Source organism: Parasteatoda tepidariorum, chromosome 4 (assembly GCF_982258835.1).
Source record: "Parasteatoda tepidariorum strain Cologne lab strain chromosome 4, Ptep-v5.0, whole genome shotgun sequence".
Classification (NCBI taxonomy): domain Eukaryota; kingdom Metazoa; phylum Arthropoda; class Arachnida; order Araneae; family Theridiidae; genus Parasteatoda; species Parasteatoda tepidariorum.
The window spans coordinates 76,939,798-76,958,301 of record NC_141758.1 but is presented as its reverse complement, the minus strand read 5'-3'; the positions used below and the strand labels follow the sequence as shown (position 1 = coordinate 76,958,301).

The 18,504-nt window shown below is 27.4% G+C and overlaps 1 protein-coding gene across 1 annotated transcript in view; it reads right to left on the bottom strand.

Moving 5' to 3' along the window:
- Nucleotides 1-18,039, bottom strand: part of LOC107443667 (serine/threonine-protein kinase PLK1) — a 187,293-nt gene extending 169,254 nt beyond the window's left edge. The window contains exon 1 of the mRNA XM_043051302.3: nt 17,422-18,039. Within this exon, the coding sequence (XP_042907236.2) occupies nt 17,422-17,634 (213 nt within the window). The 5' untranslated portion in view covers nt 17,635-18,039. The remainder of the gene's footprint in view (nt 1-17,421) is intronic.
- Nucleotides 18,040-18,504: the final 465 nt, after the last annotated feature.

Here is an 18,504-nt window from a genome sequence, read left to right as displayed (position 1 = left end):
CATCACTGTGCTCAGGGACTATTTTTCCTTCTTTTAGTTCCATTTTTTTAAGCTAGAGCTTTTCGGTTAGAAAGGGATAACAGGTTTAAAAATAAATCAAATATGTGAAAGATTTACACTGTTAAGCTGGTAACACAGCCATATCAAAAATAGAAAGAACGTTTTTTTTTCTTAAGTTTATAAATTTCCGCTTGGCATCATTTTACCGAGAAAAAAAAGAGAATGGAAATAATAGAAATCTTATGTAGCCAGTAAATAAAAAATGAAAAAAAAAATATTTAAGATCACCGCTGCTGTGTTCAGTGCAAAAACTATCTGCGCAAAGAACAAGAAATTCTTTCACGGAAAAAAAGTTGTTAAAAGAAGAGAAAAATAGCGCTTCCGTTTTTACTGGGTTTTGGAAAGTTTTGTAGAAAAATTCTAAATGGTTCATATCATCCTATTTTAACTTTTTATTTTTATTAAAAAAACCTTAATCGTGATAAAAGTTTCTATGCATTAACGAACTGGAATAGAAATATATTTTTAAGTTTCGTTCCGTTTTTCTTCACTATTTACCCTCATTTATTTCTTTTTAAAATTTGTCATTCATTTTAACGCCAAACAAATTTATTGATCAATCATTTGCTAGTGTTGTTTAGAGTAAGAATCTATTTTTAAAAATATTTATTATGATTGAATGTTATAACCTCATTTTTTATTTAAAGATTAAGAAAAATAAGTAAATGAAATAAAACTATACATATTTAAGGAATAATCTCAAGAAGCTGAAGCGGTAATATATTACTTCATTAAATACTTCCTTCCCCTCAAAAATATATAAATATAAGATAGCAGTCTACATGTTTCAAGAGCTTAAAAATAGGCATCAATTTTTTATCACTTGAATTTGTCGAATTTAAATTCAATTTCAACATTGCCAAAATTAATTCCACCCCCGTCACATCAGCTCATTTTGATGCCCTAGAATCTTGTTTTATTACTATGAATTCCGATTTCCTTGTTAGTGACATTTGCTTTTCACGACCTCTCCATAGCGCGTGGAAATGCATTTTACCTTGATTTGCATCTGTCGGTCACTTTCTTGTTCTGTTTTTCGCTTTTTTTTCTTTCTGGGCTACTGTGGTTCTTCTAGTTTTGTTTTTAATCTTCATTTTTCGTTGACGACTTTATATTTTATATTTGAAATCATTTTTGTTTTTTATGATTCACGTCTGGCAAGTCTTGAAAATGGTTGCCTATTTTTGAGTGTTTGAATTATGTCGACTATTATTTTCTGTTTATATATTTTTAAAACGAATGAAGTTCTTAATCAAGTACTGTGTACTTATATTCATTTAAATTTTTTTTCTATAATGGATAATAAACAACCTAAGGATTTGTGATAAAACTTAAGTATCTGTATACATATATTTCTATCTTGATATACCATTACAGTTTTAATCATTCAATATACTTTTATGCTAAAAGACAATATTTTAAAGCAGATATTTCAGGTTCAATACAATAAGTAAACAAAATCTCATACATTGCAGTAAGTCTTAAGCTTAGAAGAAATTATTCCATTTGCCGATTGATCATGTGAGCTAATCTAGTATCATAACCTTGAACAACTTAACAAATTCATTATTCATTTTTTTTCAGTCTGATTTCGCAATAAATATATTTATTATCTCAACTATATCGTCCAGAATACTAAAACACTTATTTTCAGAGCAGTGATTACGTCTTATAAGACAATCCACGTGTCAAACATTTTCACATATTTTGAAAAAGTATATTCACATCTTCTAACATCAACCACTATTTTAGTTCCATTAAAGATAAAAAAAAACCGCTGTGTCTCAGAGAATAGAGCATTAGCCACCCAATGAGGTGCCAAGGTTAGAATCTCAGAGGTTGTAGGTTGAGACAATTTCTGCTTCTGGCTCGCACCGTCCACAGTGCTGGCGTAAAATATTCTCAGTGGTAGGCGACTTATGGTCCAATATCTCCATTTCGTTGAGTTAATCATGGGAGGTTTATGTGGTTTTCTGTCCGGTGGGTTAGTTCCTCCGAGGGGGTTAGTTCCATCGAAAAATCTTCCACAAAGGCTAGTTTGTCCCAATTCTTGATCCAAGCGTTTCCTTGTCTTTTGGGGAGGGTTCAAAATTACGGGGCTACGGAGTTAAACATCTATAATCGTTCAGAATTGGGTAGGCAGTTCACCGCCGGTTATGAAATAAAACAAAATTAAGGTATAGGGGTGTTTTAGGTGAAATTTGGGTCTGTTAACGGGCACTTCACAATATTTTTATCGTAAAGCAAACATTTTAAAATATTTTACTGTTAAAATAGACCATTAACAAAATATTTTCTCTTAAAAATGACTTTTAACTGTATTTTTCATTCTAAAAATTTACCGGTTACAAAATTTTTCAAATGGGACACGGAGTTAATAATATACTGAAATCACAATTTTAAAATTACAACATGAAAGATAGGTCTTTTGTGATATTCCCCGTAATAATACCACATTTTCAAGTTTCTAAACGTAGGGTTGGCAGAAAGAACACGATTCACCGGTAATTTTTAATTATAAAACTGAAAATTCTGATAAAGTTCAACTTTTGTAAATATGTTAAAATAATATCTTTTTTGTGTGAAAAAAACATGCCTTCTAGGTAGTTGTAGTAACCATGGAGCTTTATTACTATAAATTAAAGACATTATCGACTTTTAATTGCAAAAGAAAAATTTTGATAAGGGTCCGTTTTTAGGAAAAATTTTACGAAGAGTTTATTTTCATGATAAAATAATTCCTGAAGAGTTCATTTTTAGGAAAAAATTCGTAAAAAATCTATTTTCATGACAAAATAATTCCTGAAGGGTCCAATTTTAGGAAAAAATTTGTGAAGAATCTATTTTCATGATAAAATAATTCCAGAAGGGTTCATTTTTAGGAAAACATTTGTGAAGAATCTATTTTCATGATAAAATAATTCCTGAAGGGTCCATTTTAGGAAAAAATTTGTGAAGAATCTATTTCATGATAAAATAATTCCTGAAGGATCCACTTTTTTGTGAAAATAATTTGTTAAGGATCCTTTTTTGTGGGAGAATATGGAGTGCCATTTTAACGTTGAAAAATATAGTGAAGAATCCGATAACGGGCACAAATTTCTCTTAAAACGTCCCTAGCAGTAACTGAGGAGCAAAAGATTTTGGAGTGAGATTATTTTATCTATAAGGATGAAGGAAATAAAAAAAAAATTCTGCCTTTTTTCCCCTACAATTTGTAGTTATGGTATAAAAAAACATAAATCATAAAGTGAGAAAACGTGTGTAACTTCCATACAACATTTTCAATATCACATGTTTACGAATTTCAATCAAACTTATAAATAATACATATTCGTGGAAAATAAAGATTATAATTCTTAAAGAGTTTGAGGAAAATTGTGCGATTTTTGAACAAATCGTCCGTGACCCATATGATCGACCGTCATGACACATTCTCAGGTCCGAGATTAGTCTTGCTTTTACGAACAACGAGCACATGGATTTCCTATACAGAAAACTGTGGAATTTCAACTAAAATCCGATATAAGTTACTCCAAAACAAACCAATAAATTTCTTGACGAAAAGCGTGACAACTGGTGAAGCATTATTTTTACCTAAAATTCAATATAACACATTCGGATGCATCAAAAAACCGGAGCAGAAATCTCAGTAGCAGTAACTTTAATTTTACAGTGACTTTTAGATCTTAAAACGTTACGTTCTAGGTGTTTTAACTTAAAATTTTAAGCTATTTCAATAAGTAAATTCAACAAGCAATAAAAATTCAACTTAAGTCTCTTCAAAACAAACAAATTTTTTAACGAGAAAACATGAATGAAGTGCTATTTAAATCTAAAACTCAACTTAGCAGGTAACTATCAAGGGTAGTAACTGTAACTTTGATTTTACAGTGACTTTTAGATCTTAAAACATTACGTTCTAGGTATTTTAACTTGAAATTTTAAGTAATTTCAATAAGTAAATTCAACAAGTAATTGAAATTCAATTTAAGTCTCTTCAAAACAAATTTCTTCATGAAGAAACATACAAAAAATAAAGTGCCATTTAAATCAAAAACTCAACTTAACAGGTAATAAATCAAGGGTAGTAACTGTAACTTCAACAAAACAATGACATCAGTTTTTAAAAATTTACATTTTGAGTAATTTTTACTACATTATTACTTTAAAGTTGAGACTATTTTAACTAAAATTCGATACAACTCTTGCCAAAACAAATTTCTTGATAAAAAAAAGCATGACACATGAAGTATTATCTTTTATCTTTACCTAAAAACAAATTTAACATCTCAGATATTTTTTATCATGTTATTACATAAAATCAAACAAAATACTTCAAGAAAAACCTCTGCAGATATAGTATTATTTTTACATGTTAGATCCGTCAAAGTTAACATGTTAGACTCAAGTTAACATGTTAGAGCCGTCAAAGGGCAAGCGCGGTTGATAGCAATAAAGGATAGTAGCTGTAACTTCAACTTAGAAATGACTTAATTTTTTTTAAATTACATTTTAGAAATAATTACTATGTTCTTACAATACATTTTCGATAATTTCCAATAAAATCTGATATAATTTTCTTCTAAATAAACAAAAAAACTTTCTTGATGAGAAAGTGTAACAATACAAAAAAAGAATTGTATTTTTGCTTAAATATCATCGCTATGTTCCTAAATTACATTTTTGATAATTTCGATGGCTCAGGGGATAGAGTTGCCTTCCAATGAGGTGAACCGGGTTCGAATTCCAGCGATGGCTGGTCGATACGAATTCCGCATTGGGCTTTCACCGACCACAATACTGACGTGAAACATCCTCAGTGGTAGACGGATCATGGGTTAAAGTCGCCTTGCCGTCAAGCTATCTGTGGGCTGTTCTCGAGGTCTTCCTCTCCATGTAAGGCAAATGCAGGTTAGTTCTAGCAAAAAGTACTCCGCGAAGGCAATTTTCCTGCCATTCTTGATCCAGGAGTTCCCTTGTCTTCTGAATTGGGTTCAAAATTACAAGGTTAAAATGCAAAATATAGATCAAACCATAACAGGAAAAAGACTACAAACCCATTTAATATCGCGTTCTTTGATTTTTTTTATAAAAAAAAATATCCTTCATTGTTGCACCATTTTTTCTCACCCTAACACGTTTAAGTTTTAATTTTATTTCCTAGGTTCGATCACGATCGAACGAATTCTAGAAAAATTGGAAGGAAACAGGAAAAGAACGGTGTAAAACTGGATATGTTTGTTTGAAAAATGAACATGACCTGTCAGCAGTTCTCCACTCTTTCAGACAATTCTAGAGCTTCTGTCATTTCATGCAACACTCCGGAAAAAAACACATTTGTAAGATTTCAAAACTTTTATTTATATAAAAGCTTTTAAAATATTTTTTTTCTTAAAAAAAAACTCCAGTAGCAATGAAAAGGTTTTTAATGGAATCCGCAAACTGTTTTCTTTTACTTTTACAATTTTAATGCATTTTTATGAATAAAAACCGTAAAACATTCCAAGAATTGCATAAACAAACCCTATTAAAAATGAATTTAGATATGACTGGCATTTCTGTTCAAAAAATAAAGTTTCGGCTTGTCTTCTTTGAACATTAGTTTATATCATAATTATTATATTATTTTATTATTGTAATATTTTATTATTATAATTTTTTATTATTATAATTTTTTATTATTATAATATTTTATTATTGTTGTTTATTTTCTATGTTGTTGATATATTTCATTATTATTGTTGATTATTTTATTATTTATGTTGCTTACGTATAATTATTATTATATTATTTTATTAATATTGTTATTTATTTTCCTTATTGTTGATAATTTTTATTGTTTTTGTTGATTATTTTATTATTGCTGTTGGTTATTTATTATTATTATTTTATTGTCATTACTATATTCTGTTATTTTATTATTCTATTATTTTATTATTACATTACTTTATTATCATTGTTGTTTATTTTAATTATTGTTGTTTTATTATTATTATTATTATATTATTTTATTAATATTGTTATTTATTTTCCTTATTGTTGATAATTTTTATTGTTTTTTTTTATTATTTTATTATTGATGTTGGTTATTTATTATTATTATTTTATTGTTATTACTATATTATTCTGTTATTTTATTATTCTATTATTTTATTATTACATTACTTTATTATCATTGTTGTTTATTTTAATTATTGTTGTTTTATTATTATTATTATTATATTATTTTATAATCATTGTTTATTTCATTATTATTATACTATTTAATAATTAGTGTTTATTTTATTATTTTTGTTTATTTTATTGATTTATTGATCTATCAATTAAATTTAATCTATTATCTATATATCTATCATTTAAATTTCATTTAAATATAATTACTATCTATAATTAAAATTTAAGTTATATTTTAACATATTTTAAAATTCGCCTTTTTAGTAGTTATCAGTCTTATACATTGTAAAAAATGTAACCATATATGGTGTTGAGGTAAATTAAATGCATTTTTAGTACAGAACTGCAGTTATTGGACAAAAAATTATATATAATCAATGAAAAAACAACTATATGAAAGAAATAGTGCAAATATATTACTAAAAATTTTTAGTTTTTTAAACGAAATGTGTTTTTTTTTTGCAATGAAGTCATAAATTGATTCGAACGCACATAAAAATATGTGTTGTTTGTAAACATACAAACAAAATTGAATAAATAAATGAATAAAACTATAACAGTAAAAAAGTAAATAAAAAGTATGAATGCATGCACTGCAAACAATTTTAGTTTACTTCGACACCAAGAATGGTGGAAACTATACTCGGAAATATTTTACATTGTACTGACAGCTTTTGCGTACAGAACTTTTAATAGTATCTTCGAATTGAATAGGGAACATTTCGATATATAGGATATAAAACTTTTAATGGCGACTTTGGATATCTTCGGAAAAAATAAACCTTGGGGGTCATTCATAAATGATGTCACTTTTATTTTCAATATTATTGACCACATCCTCTCCTCAAAGCGTCACACTGCACCATACTTCCTTTGTCACATGTCACGCTATATTACATAAAGATATACACTGTAAAAAAGTTTTAATGTATCTTAACATTACTAATGGTGGCAACTACGGAGTTCCAATAAGTGTTCCACTACCACTTTTTCACATAATCACAAAAACGGTACTTTATTTTCCCAAATTTACAAAATTGTGAGATAATTTTTCGCAATTTTACGAAAAGAGAACCTTCCACTAAAAATTTGGAATACCTATGAAATAGAATAACTAATTTTATTATAGTTTTACAATTAATCTTTAGAAAAGCTTTCTAAACTTCGAGAAGGATGAGAATTATAATAAACTGCAGTAATGAAATAAAAACCAATTTAATAGAATGCTTAATTAAATAAAATACAATTATGGATACTATTCTAGAAATTATTACACAGACGAGTCGTTAAATTAATTAGTTAAAGGATAATTGATTTACTTTGTCTTTCAATGAGTAAATTATATTTTGATTATGAATTCAAAGGTATTTTCAATTAGCAAAAGGCGTTAATTTTCGAAAACCCTGTTTTCTCTAATAGAATCAATAAAACTGGAACCTTTTACTATCGGCGTCTAGATTAATTTGCTATCTCCAGCGCAACAATCGAACAACTCAACCCTCATCGAACTTGATCAAACAACCAATCAAGAGTTCATACAGGGTCGGGGCAAGAAAAGTTAATATTGCATTTCTGTCTCTGATGATGACAATCGTTTCCCTGATTGCGATAGCCCTGCAGCCAAAGGTTTGCGAATATTTCCTTAATAAGAAGATAAGAATTTATGAATTGCTATAATATGAGAAACATTTTTATAATTGTGAAACGAATAGAAAAAAATAATAAAAATTAAGTTTTCTGTTTGGAAAGTTAGCAATTATATAATAATTTACTTAATAAGAATATAACGTTTTAAGGATTACATCATTAAAATCTATTTAAGATAAGATATTATACTTCTATATATTTCATTAATCTATTATAATTCAAATATTTACATCTTAATCCTTATTTCATATATTTATATTTCATATATCTATTATATTTCATATAATCTACTATATTTCATTAACACGTTGAATGCCATGCTAATTTTACATGGCTTGCTCGTCTGGCCACACGGTGAATAACTAAAAACTAAATTTGCAAATATTAGACATATTTTGTCAGTTTTTAAAAGGTTTAGCATGACATATCTGAAAAGAGTGGTGAATTATATAAGTCCACAAATTGTTTAGAAATGGTGGTGGATAAAAATCTACTAAATTGAATTTATCAAACCAAGAATCACAATTAATAAACTACCACTTAAAAATATTTATTCGCTGTCCGGAGCAAGTTGGCATCTCTGTGTACATAAATAAAACTATTTTGTTGTGTTCTATATTGCATTAATTTCTTCAAACCATTTTTGTAATGATAATAATATTAAAAAAATTAAAAATTTACTCGAATTATGTGTTTCTGAGAATCTTGGCTTCGCCGGTCACCGGTGACCCCAATGGCATTCAACGTGTTAAAACATTTATGGAACAAACACACAAATTAATAAATTGTGTGTGTTTCTTTAAATGTTTGAATAAAGCTAACAATTACATAGTCATTTATTTAATAAATGATTATGAAATTATGAAACTAAAAGTAAAAAATAATAAATAGAAAGTTTTCTTTAATGTTTGAAAAGTTAGCAATTATAAAATTATTTCCTTAATAATAATCCTCATACCGCATTTTCTCCTTATACATCATATATCTTGATATAAAATACGATTTCTATTTTAAACAAATTACGTATTTATTTTAAGGCGTTCAACCCTTGCTCAATATTTTTTATTGCAAATTCATTATTACAATTTTTTATTATAAATATATTTTATTACAAATGTATTTTATTCCAAATATTTTCTATTTTAAATAAAATCATTAATTGTCAACAATATTTTTTTCCTTTCCTTTTTTTTCCTGTGAATGCTTTCAAATTGAACGCCCGCAACCCATATCGAAAGGCGGAACGCACGAGACAGGTGGTAAAAAAAGTGTTTTTTACAAACAAGACGCAGGTGCATTTTTTGAATGAAGCCTCGTCGCACTTATTACCAACCAATAAAATGTGTACCCACACCTCCATTTTGTAATTCGAGAACGTTGTTTACACCTATAAAAATTCAAATAAGGCGTCTGCTTTCAGCACGAACCAACAAAGATTGAAATTATTTGAGGTGACACGCGTTTTAGTTTCTAAGAAATGAAGTGTTGGCGATAAAAAAAAAAGTAGATATTAATACAACAAGGTGAAATATGATAAGGGTTAGATTGCAATTAAATGACCTTGAAAAGAATTCGATTCTTCTTCCAATCATATGTTGTAAAAAGATAAAAAATATATATATATATATATATAAATCTACTCAAATGTACGAAAATTCTGAGAAATATTCTATTGGATAATATTTTTTAAAAAAATCTTCAAATGAACAAAACTACTTAAGAGAGTTTATGAGAGTGAATATCTCAATACTTAAAATTCCACGTATTGACTTAGAAGTGTGTTTACAACTTTATTTAAACTAAAAATTAAGAGTTAAAAATTAAAAATAATAATAAAAAAGCAAGCAAAGTAAAAAAGAAAAAAATATTCAAACTGTTGTAACAATTATTAGTACATTTAAAAGATTGACAGTAATGTTAGCGGTGATTCTGCCCCGAAGAACTTGCCATATAAGGAAGTGAGCTTTAGAGATCATTGCTAAATACACATTATAAAATAGCATCCATAGAAAATATAATTGAATTTTTATATATGAACTTTTTATTGAGTTTCATAACTTTAAAATACTTTGGAAAAGAAATACCATGAACATAAAAGAAAACTATAAAGTAATATTAAAAGGAAACAAAAGAAAGGAGAATTAAAGATTCACTAAGAATACAATAGGAAAACATAATAGCAAAGTATATTTTTTGAAATCGTTTGAAATTGGAAATAAAAAAATTTAAAACTCTCTCATTTGAATGAAATTGCATTTGAAGGTAGAAATCATTAAGATAAAAGATTTATAAGAAGGTAAAAGATTTAATGTAATTTAAAGCCGAAATTACTACTGAAATTGAAGGTAAAAATTCTTATTGGAATTTAAAGTAAAAACATTAAGACGTAATGTACAATAGGATCTATACTTTAACACAATATGTTTCAAATAAGCTCAAATAAACAAAACAAACATTAACATCCAAAAATAGAGATGAGTTTCATTTTTTCGACAGACTTTTATGCCTCTTTCGTCGCAAAAGTATTTCTTTTCCTTTCCATCTGGCGTCAAATTGAGATTTCCTAACTTAGATCATTTTTCTTCCCAAGTTAAGAAAATAGCAATTTTTATCTTTACGCAGAATCCCTTCTCAGCATTTCCCCGGCAAATGAGGTTCCAAGGAAAGTAAATTTCGACTCGACGAGTGGCGAATCGAAAAGATTTTGAGATAGGATATAGGATCCTTGGATTCTTTTGTTGTCCCTTCCGAAGAATAACCATAAATGTGAACTGTAAAGCTGCGAATCTAGATTCAATCTCTCCACGAAACGTTTCTGAAGGTTCGTCCAGTTCTGGAGAACATACTAGATCATTTTTATGAGTTATTATTCTGTCCGGAAAATGTGTGCTCCTGTTCTAAATCATCAAGTATGTCAAAGAGCAAACTCATATTTATGGATGTCGAAATATATCAACCGATGCTCAAAATATGTTTTCAAAGATATATTTGTTTACAAAACTTGTCAACATCTTTTGATATTACTTTTCATGAATATATACATTTCATAGAGATGAATTTTCGAAAAATATATTGTAAGTTTGCAACTTAGACCATAAATTTTAGCCATAAATGTTAACACAGTTAGAAACTTTGGAATATACTCATAGTATGGAGAAAATTTGCTGCAATCGTGATACGGGGCAAAGTTGAACCATATTTTATTGTATATTTGTTCATAAAATTTTTAAAAATCTTTTGGACAAATTTTCCTGAACAGTGCATACATATATTTCATAAAGATGAATTTTTGAAGAATATATTGTATGGTTTACACTGTTAGAAACTTCGGATTGTATTCATAGTAACGAGCAAATTTGCTGCAACTATTAACGTCCAATATGACGTAACTAACAAATATGGTGCAAAATTTAACCATACTATTGTACTTATTTGTTTATAAAATTTGTCAGCATCCTTTGATGTAACTTTTCATGAATATATACACGTTATAAAAATATTTTTTTAAAAAATAGAATGTATGGTATCCGCAGTTTCTAACAGTGTATAATGCACTGTTAGAAACTGCGGAGTATATTCATAGTTTCCAGCAAATTTCTACAACTGTAATAGGGCGTAATATTTTTTGACAAAACCTGTCATTTTATCCAAAACTTATTATATTTGTTAACAAATCTTAAAGCTTTGTGGTCCTTATGAACATAACCATAAATGCGAACTGTAACCTGCAATTTCAGATTCAATCTCTTCACGAAACGCTACTAAAAATTATTTCAGTTCTAAAGCAAGTACTCGAGAATTTTTATACGTTATTACGTTAATTACGCCGACCGGCCTGTGTAGGGGTCAGTCAACTGGCTTTGCATTAGAAAGGTTCTGGGTTCAAATATCGGGCAAGGCACGGATGTTCTTTTATTCTCTGTAATATCTGTCCTTATTGTGGGAGCAATGTTGGCCCACCTAAATGGTGCCCCTGGAAAAGTGGCCTACAAATCTGCCCTTCAGAAGCCTGTATTGACGAAAATTAATTCTCCAAGTGGGCATTGGGGGTGTAAATTCCATCGAAACATTTTATTGCAGTACTCTTAAATTTTTCCTAAAATATAATTAAATGTTTAGTAAATGTTTTCTTTAAAATATATTTCTTATGAACAATTATAAGAAATATTAACTTATTATCAATCTCTTTCGAATCTTTTTCTAATAGTAACTAAGCAATATATATAAAGATTCGAAAATTTTCTTAAGTTATCTCCAACAGATTCTAAGTAGTCGAAAAAGAAGACAATATAACAATTATTGATAACTTTGTTATTAAGTAACATTCCGAGAAATGAATTAAGTAATGACGTTGAGCCGCAGTGACTGATGTTAAGAAAAACAATTATTCGTACTTGCAAATAGTTGTTTATCATAAAATAGGTCAACTTACGATATAATTAATTTAATCAATGTTATCTAATAGGTGACAAATAGATAATCTTCAAATAATAGTAATTAATAGATGGCTAAACAATATTTTCAAGCTAAAAAAAAGGAAACAAAGCAATTTTTCGTGAATTTTGTGATTTTTCGTGAATTTTGTGATTTTTTGTGAATTTTGTGATTTTTCATGAAATGTTTGTAAACAAATAACTATAATAGTGGTTACAGAAAGTCTGTGAGATAAAAGATTCATGTAGTAAATAGAAACATTTTGATATTTTTTGGTCGATTGTTGTACAGTTGTAACATTTTTTTAAACGATTCTGAAATTAATATTGTATATTTCAACGCATACTTACGATACTTCGAAATATTTCGATATTACGATATTTCAATAAATTTCAAAAACATTTTGCTGTTTCAAAATTCTAAATTTTCAAAAAGATGAAGAGTGATTTACTTAACTTCTAACTTTCCTTAAAAAAATTCATAATATTTTTACAAAAATTACGAGTTCTAAACAAAATGTGTTTTTATTTCTAATGTTTTAATTAAAAAATAAGTTGCTTTACAAATAATGCAGGTCAAAATTAGTGGCTTAAACAAATAAAAAGTATTGAAAAAAAAATAACTAATCAAATAAACTTTAAAACATTGATATTGTGTAACAAATTTCGTTCATAAAAAGAAAACATTGTATCTGTCGTCTGCGTGTATATTCTCACGTAAGTCAACCAAAACAAGATATTAGACTACATTTTTATGCAATGATAAACAACACTAATCTGTGATCCATCTACGTAATTAGTAAATTGAGATACGAATGCTTGAACAATTTGTTCACGAATGTTAATAGTCTATTTAAATGGTTAATTTGAGAGATAATAGGATGGTGTGCAAGTTTACAAGAGTGTTGGAATGGACTATTTTACAGTGTTCCACACTAATTATTACAACCCAATACCATCCATCATTATTTAACAATAATAATAATAATAAGTATTATTTGTTTTCATAACTTTATTTCCCTATATTTCTATTGAGGCATTTTTATTATATGGCACAAAATTTGATTGATTTCCTTGATGATTTATACTTATGTTATTAGGTCATTTTTTTATATTATATAAAATAACGATGACTATTAATAATAAATAAGATTTTTTTTAAAAATAATTTCATCGGATCATTAGTCAATTCATTGTTTATGGTCTATTATATTGTTAATTTTTATTATTATTTTCTTGTACATTCGTTGTTAAATCCCGAACTAATACTTACAAAAAATTATAAGCAGAAATTGTAATTTTCAAGAAAGCAATGAATTTATAGGGCTAAATTTCATATCAACAGCAATTTTGCGAAATTTTTTTATATAAAGTATTTAATTATTTTGAATCCTTTAATATCTAATTTTAATAATTTCTTTTTTCTATTGTGTATTTAGTTATAAAATGAATACCACATATTAAAAAAAATAAGATTTTTGCTCACTGATAACAAACTTAAACACCTTCAAGTTTCTCTTCTTTCTTTTACGTTAAATTAATAGCAAACGCAAATGCGATCATGAAAGTTTAAAAATATATTAAATCTCACAAAGATTTGTAAAGAATAAACATTTTACAATTTACAAAACCTTAAAACTTCGGCCAGTACATATGTCCGAATTTTCATTTAAAAATTATAGTAAAATAGCCGACAGCAGTCAATCTGTCCAATTAACCGTAAAGTTTTTGATAAAGAATATATTTTACCTTCATGGTTTTGAAACCGTTTACAACTGGTATGGTTTAAAAACCATGAATACAACGGTTTTTTTGACTATTTAGTACCAGCTTGGTTTTAAAACCGTAAAAAAGAAATTTAACTAAATAGTTTTACGGACTTGCCATCTGTGCATGAATGCGAGTATCGTATTCTAATAGTTTAAGGGTCTCAAATTGGGGAGTGGAAGACACTGGAAACTCTTCATGTGTTGAAGGGAAGAAATATTGTGGTGTCAACGTTGGGACTCGAACACTGGATCTGTCGGTCATAAGATTGACAAATTAGCCCCATAATATGTAGAGGAAGTAAGAAGCTTCGTTAGGTGGGTCTAGTTGGTGAGATAAAATTCTGGTTGTGTAACCGTAATAGGTGAATAGTCATTAATAAACGGTTTTTCTCACAGTTAACGGTTTGAATACCATCATATTTATAGTTATTTGACTGTTTTGGTTATATATGGTAAAATAACAATTAAATAAATTGCCATTTAACCGTTTTTCTGTGAAATTTCTAACAGTATATGAATAATGAAATAAATATTTTATCAAGTACGTACATTTGGAAATTCCAATAATATTAAGCATGGAACATAAATTTTTATTGTTCTTTCTTTTCTTTTAATTCTGAGCAAAAACGTCAATGACACGCATTTATTGCTATTAACAGGCAACAAGAGAAAATAAAATAGAAAGAAAACCAATGCGAAAATAAACAACCTGAAAATATTTTGAATGTGATAATAAATACGGTAGTTTATTCAAAACTATCCGTAAAACGTGAGATGCATAAGGCCACCTATGTTCTACAAATCACGTGAATTTGAAGGGATCGCTATAGTTCAACTAATACAAACGCGCATGTAGAATAGATGGAAAAATCTTTTTAAGCGGAACACATTAAATACTCATTCTGAAAGCAATAAAGTTTTTATAAAAAGAAATAATAACTTTTCAAGATATTAGATAGCAACAAATTTAATCCGTATTTAGAAAAAAAATGGCAAAGAAATTTTAATTTCATTAATTAAGCATTTTCATTTCTAAAATTTTGTAAATATTTTAATAAATTTAACTCTACAGACTTATTTTTAATGTTTTTCGCTCTAATCAGTTTTAAAATCTTGGTACGCAAAATGAAGCAAAGACATTGAAATCCTACACTAAAATAATCTCAAATGGAATGTTTAACTAAAAAATAATGAACACGATTTTTAAATAATTGAAATAAACAAAAGCAATTTCAGATTGCCCTTACATTATAAAAATAATTTCAATTCATTTTCAAAACAATAACATGCTTTAAAGTTCCTTTATCCTTTACTTTTGTAGTATGCATATGTATATGTATGAAATAATTTTACTTCAATAATTATTTTTTGTTAAAATAATAAGCTAAAAGAAAGAAAAAATAACAAATTTTTAAAAATGATGTTTGTTTATCGTGAAGCGAAATTTTATGTAATTACCAACTAGAAATACAATTTTTATTAAAAAAAAACAATATATATTTCTTATATAAAAATTACTGCTCTTTTTTTAACAATCAAACAATCCTTTTATTGTTCCACAACAAAAGGTTCGAATTTATTTCCAAACAGTAATAATAATAGTATATAAAAAGAAAACTGATTTCGAAATATTTAAAGTTTCCCCAAACAGAATTCATATAATACTTCGAAAAGATTCTTAAATAATTTTTAACATTAATGGTTACTATTAATCAGGGTTACTTAAGGAGAAATTCGGGTCCGCCCCCCACATTATCGATATACGAATACGTAATACGAATACGAATACGTATATACGAATACGTAACGAACACGAACCACACGAACACGTAATACTTTTCCTAAAGCTATTGAGTTTGTGGTTAAATATCAAACTTATTTCATGTAATTTCGTGAATGAATATAAAGCTATTACGCACACACATTGCATTGGTCAAGAAGACGCGTTTAAATCAATCTTATATTAACCTTGACCTTACAAATTGCTGTTTAAGTTTTAGTAATGTTATCGACGAATGTGGAAAAACTTGATTGAAACATATTGTGGTTAAATGACAAGTAGCTAATTTTACCTTAAAAAGTGTTAGTTAAAAATTATAAATGTCGTTAACTTTTTTTTGTATCTTCTTCAAATGAGGAAAAACTATCTTTTAAGTATTATGCTTTTATAAGTTTAAATAACAAGTTAGCAAACTTTAAATAATATTAACATGAAAGAAGCTAGAAAAGATTATGACGTATTCGTCTCGAAACATCTTTATACGAAAAAGGGAAATAACTTTCATGGAATGTTTTTTAAATGTTTATTTTAAGCTCAAATCATAATTAAATAAATGGTTATAATTGAATAGTAAATAAAAAAAATCGTATAACATTTATTACATACATACTGAAAATTTTGGATTAATTATAATTATAATTTTTTTTACCTTCAAAATTATTACCTTGTCTACATCGTTTCTAATAAATACAACTAATAATTATTTTATTAATTCAATAATTCTTATAAAATGAAAACGAGGGTAACTTCAACTGTGACTCATTCATTTTGCTTGGATAAAATAATATGTAACTAGACACAATCATAGGAACTTAATTTGTTACTCCTGATAAAAATAATATTCTGACACATTTGTGTGGAATATTATTTCTGAATTTTATATTTTTATTAATAAAAAATATTTATTTATTAATTACAGCTTTAATTAATAATAACTATATAACTTTAATTGTGACTCATTTGTATTTTTCAGGGAAAACAAACTTGATACTTGTATTTCTCGGATATCTATTAGGAAAACTTATTAGGATATCTATTTTCAGAGAGTATTAACATAAATTATTTTCGAAGAAAAAATAATTTATTGATATTTTTTTCTATAAGTTTCAACAGTTAATAATTTATATTAATAATAACACAATTGATAATAGCACAATTGATAATAACACAATTGATAATAACAATGTAACTTTAACAGTGATCATTCATGTTTTTCGATAAAAAACAAACTCGACACATTTTTATCTAGTTTAATTTGATCCAGATATAAACTTATTAGAATATCTATTATCTAAGGGTATTAGGATAAATAATTTAACAAGAGAAAATAATTTATAAATATTTTTTTCTATCATGACAAGAATAAAACTAGAAAACAAAACTTTCAAATCAAGATGGAAATCCTTAACTTCAACAAGTTTGAATCAAATTCAATTTCGAAAATTAAAAAAAAATTAAAAAATAAAAAAATTTAATTTAAAAATTTAAAAAAATATTGCTTCATTAATTTTTAATTAATTTAAAAATAAATTTAAAAAAAAACAATTACTCTTACCTTTCCAAGAAATTTTCCTTTTACATAAGTTGTTTTAGTTCCAGGGTCAATAATATATTCTGGTAAATCTTTTGCCAATTCCACTATTTTTGGCCTCGGTGGCTTGATTGCTAACATTTCAGGATCTCGGTTATTTCCTTTGGATAACCACTCTGCTTTAACCACATCAACAGGGGTGAGCAGAGTTGTTTGCACCTTACTTGGTTGCCCCATCCCCAAATATAAATTCACAACACCAAACCAAAATACTCAATGCCGGTACGTATTTCATTCGAATATTCGCTCTCTAAAACGCTCACCGACTTTATTCCACTTTTGTCAAAACTCGGAAGTTTCGCACTTCCGGCGACAATTTTAAGAATCGTTTTCAATTCTTTCTGAGGAACAATAAAATAAAGTTGGAAAAGAAACAATGACAACGATTTTAAATGAAACACTCGTAAATTTCTTTTCGAAGCACTAGCTCTTGTTTATTTATCTTTTTGTTTTCAAGTGCAAGTCCACTCACCCCCGTTTAGATCAGAGAAAATTGCACTTGCGTGAGTCACATGCGATGATTCCGTAAACAGAAAACGATTTCAACTATCGCTAACATGCGGTAGATATGATTTGAAATGAAGAGAACTATCGCTAGTTGCTTAGGTGTTTTTTGGGGTTACAGGTGGCGATGAAAATACTCGTTTCTCGCCAATGAATAACGCCAAAAGGATTGTTTGAAGTTTTCCTCCCTGCATTACACCTGCGTGAGAAGATAAAAAAGGTTCAGATTTTTCGTGGATTAGGAATGATAAGTTTGAGAAAGAAATGTAATATTTTCACAAGTTTCTCATTGATAAAAACACTTTCTTCCTAGATAAGTTTGAAGAAAACCGAAACTATTTGATGTCGAATTTAATTCTAACGTATTTCACGGTCGTATAACCTTCGAAAATTAAGTTTTACGAGTAATTTACTTTTCTTTTTTTTAAAAAAAATGTGATTAAAACTAAATGAAAGGACGAAATGAACTAATTCTATGTAAATGGAGTAAAACACTCTCGGACTTTTTTGAAGTTTCAGTCATTTTTATTGTTTACTGCTGTA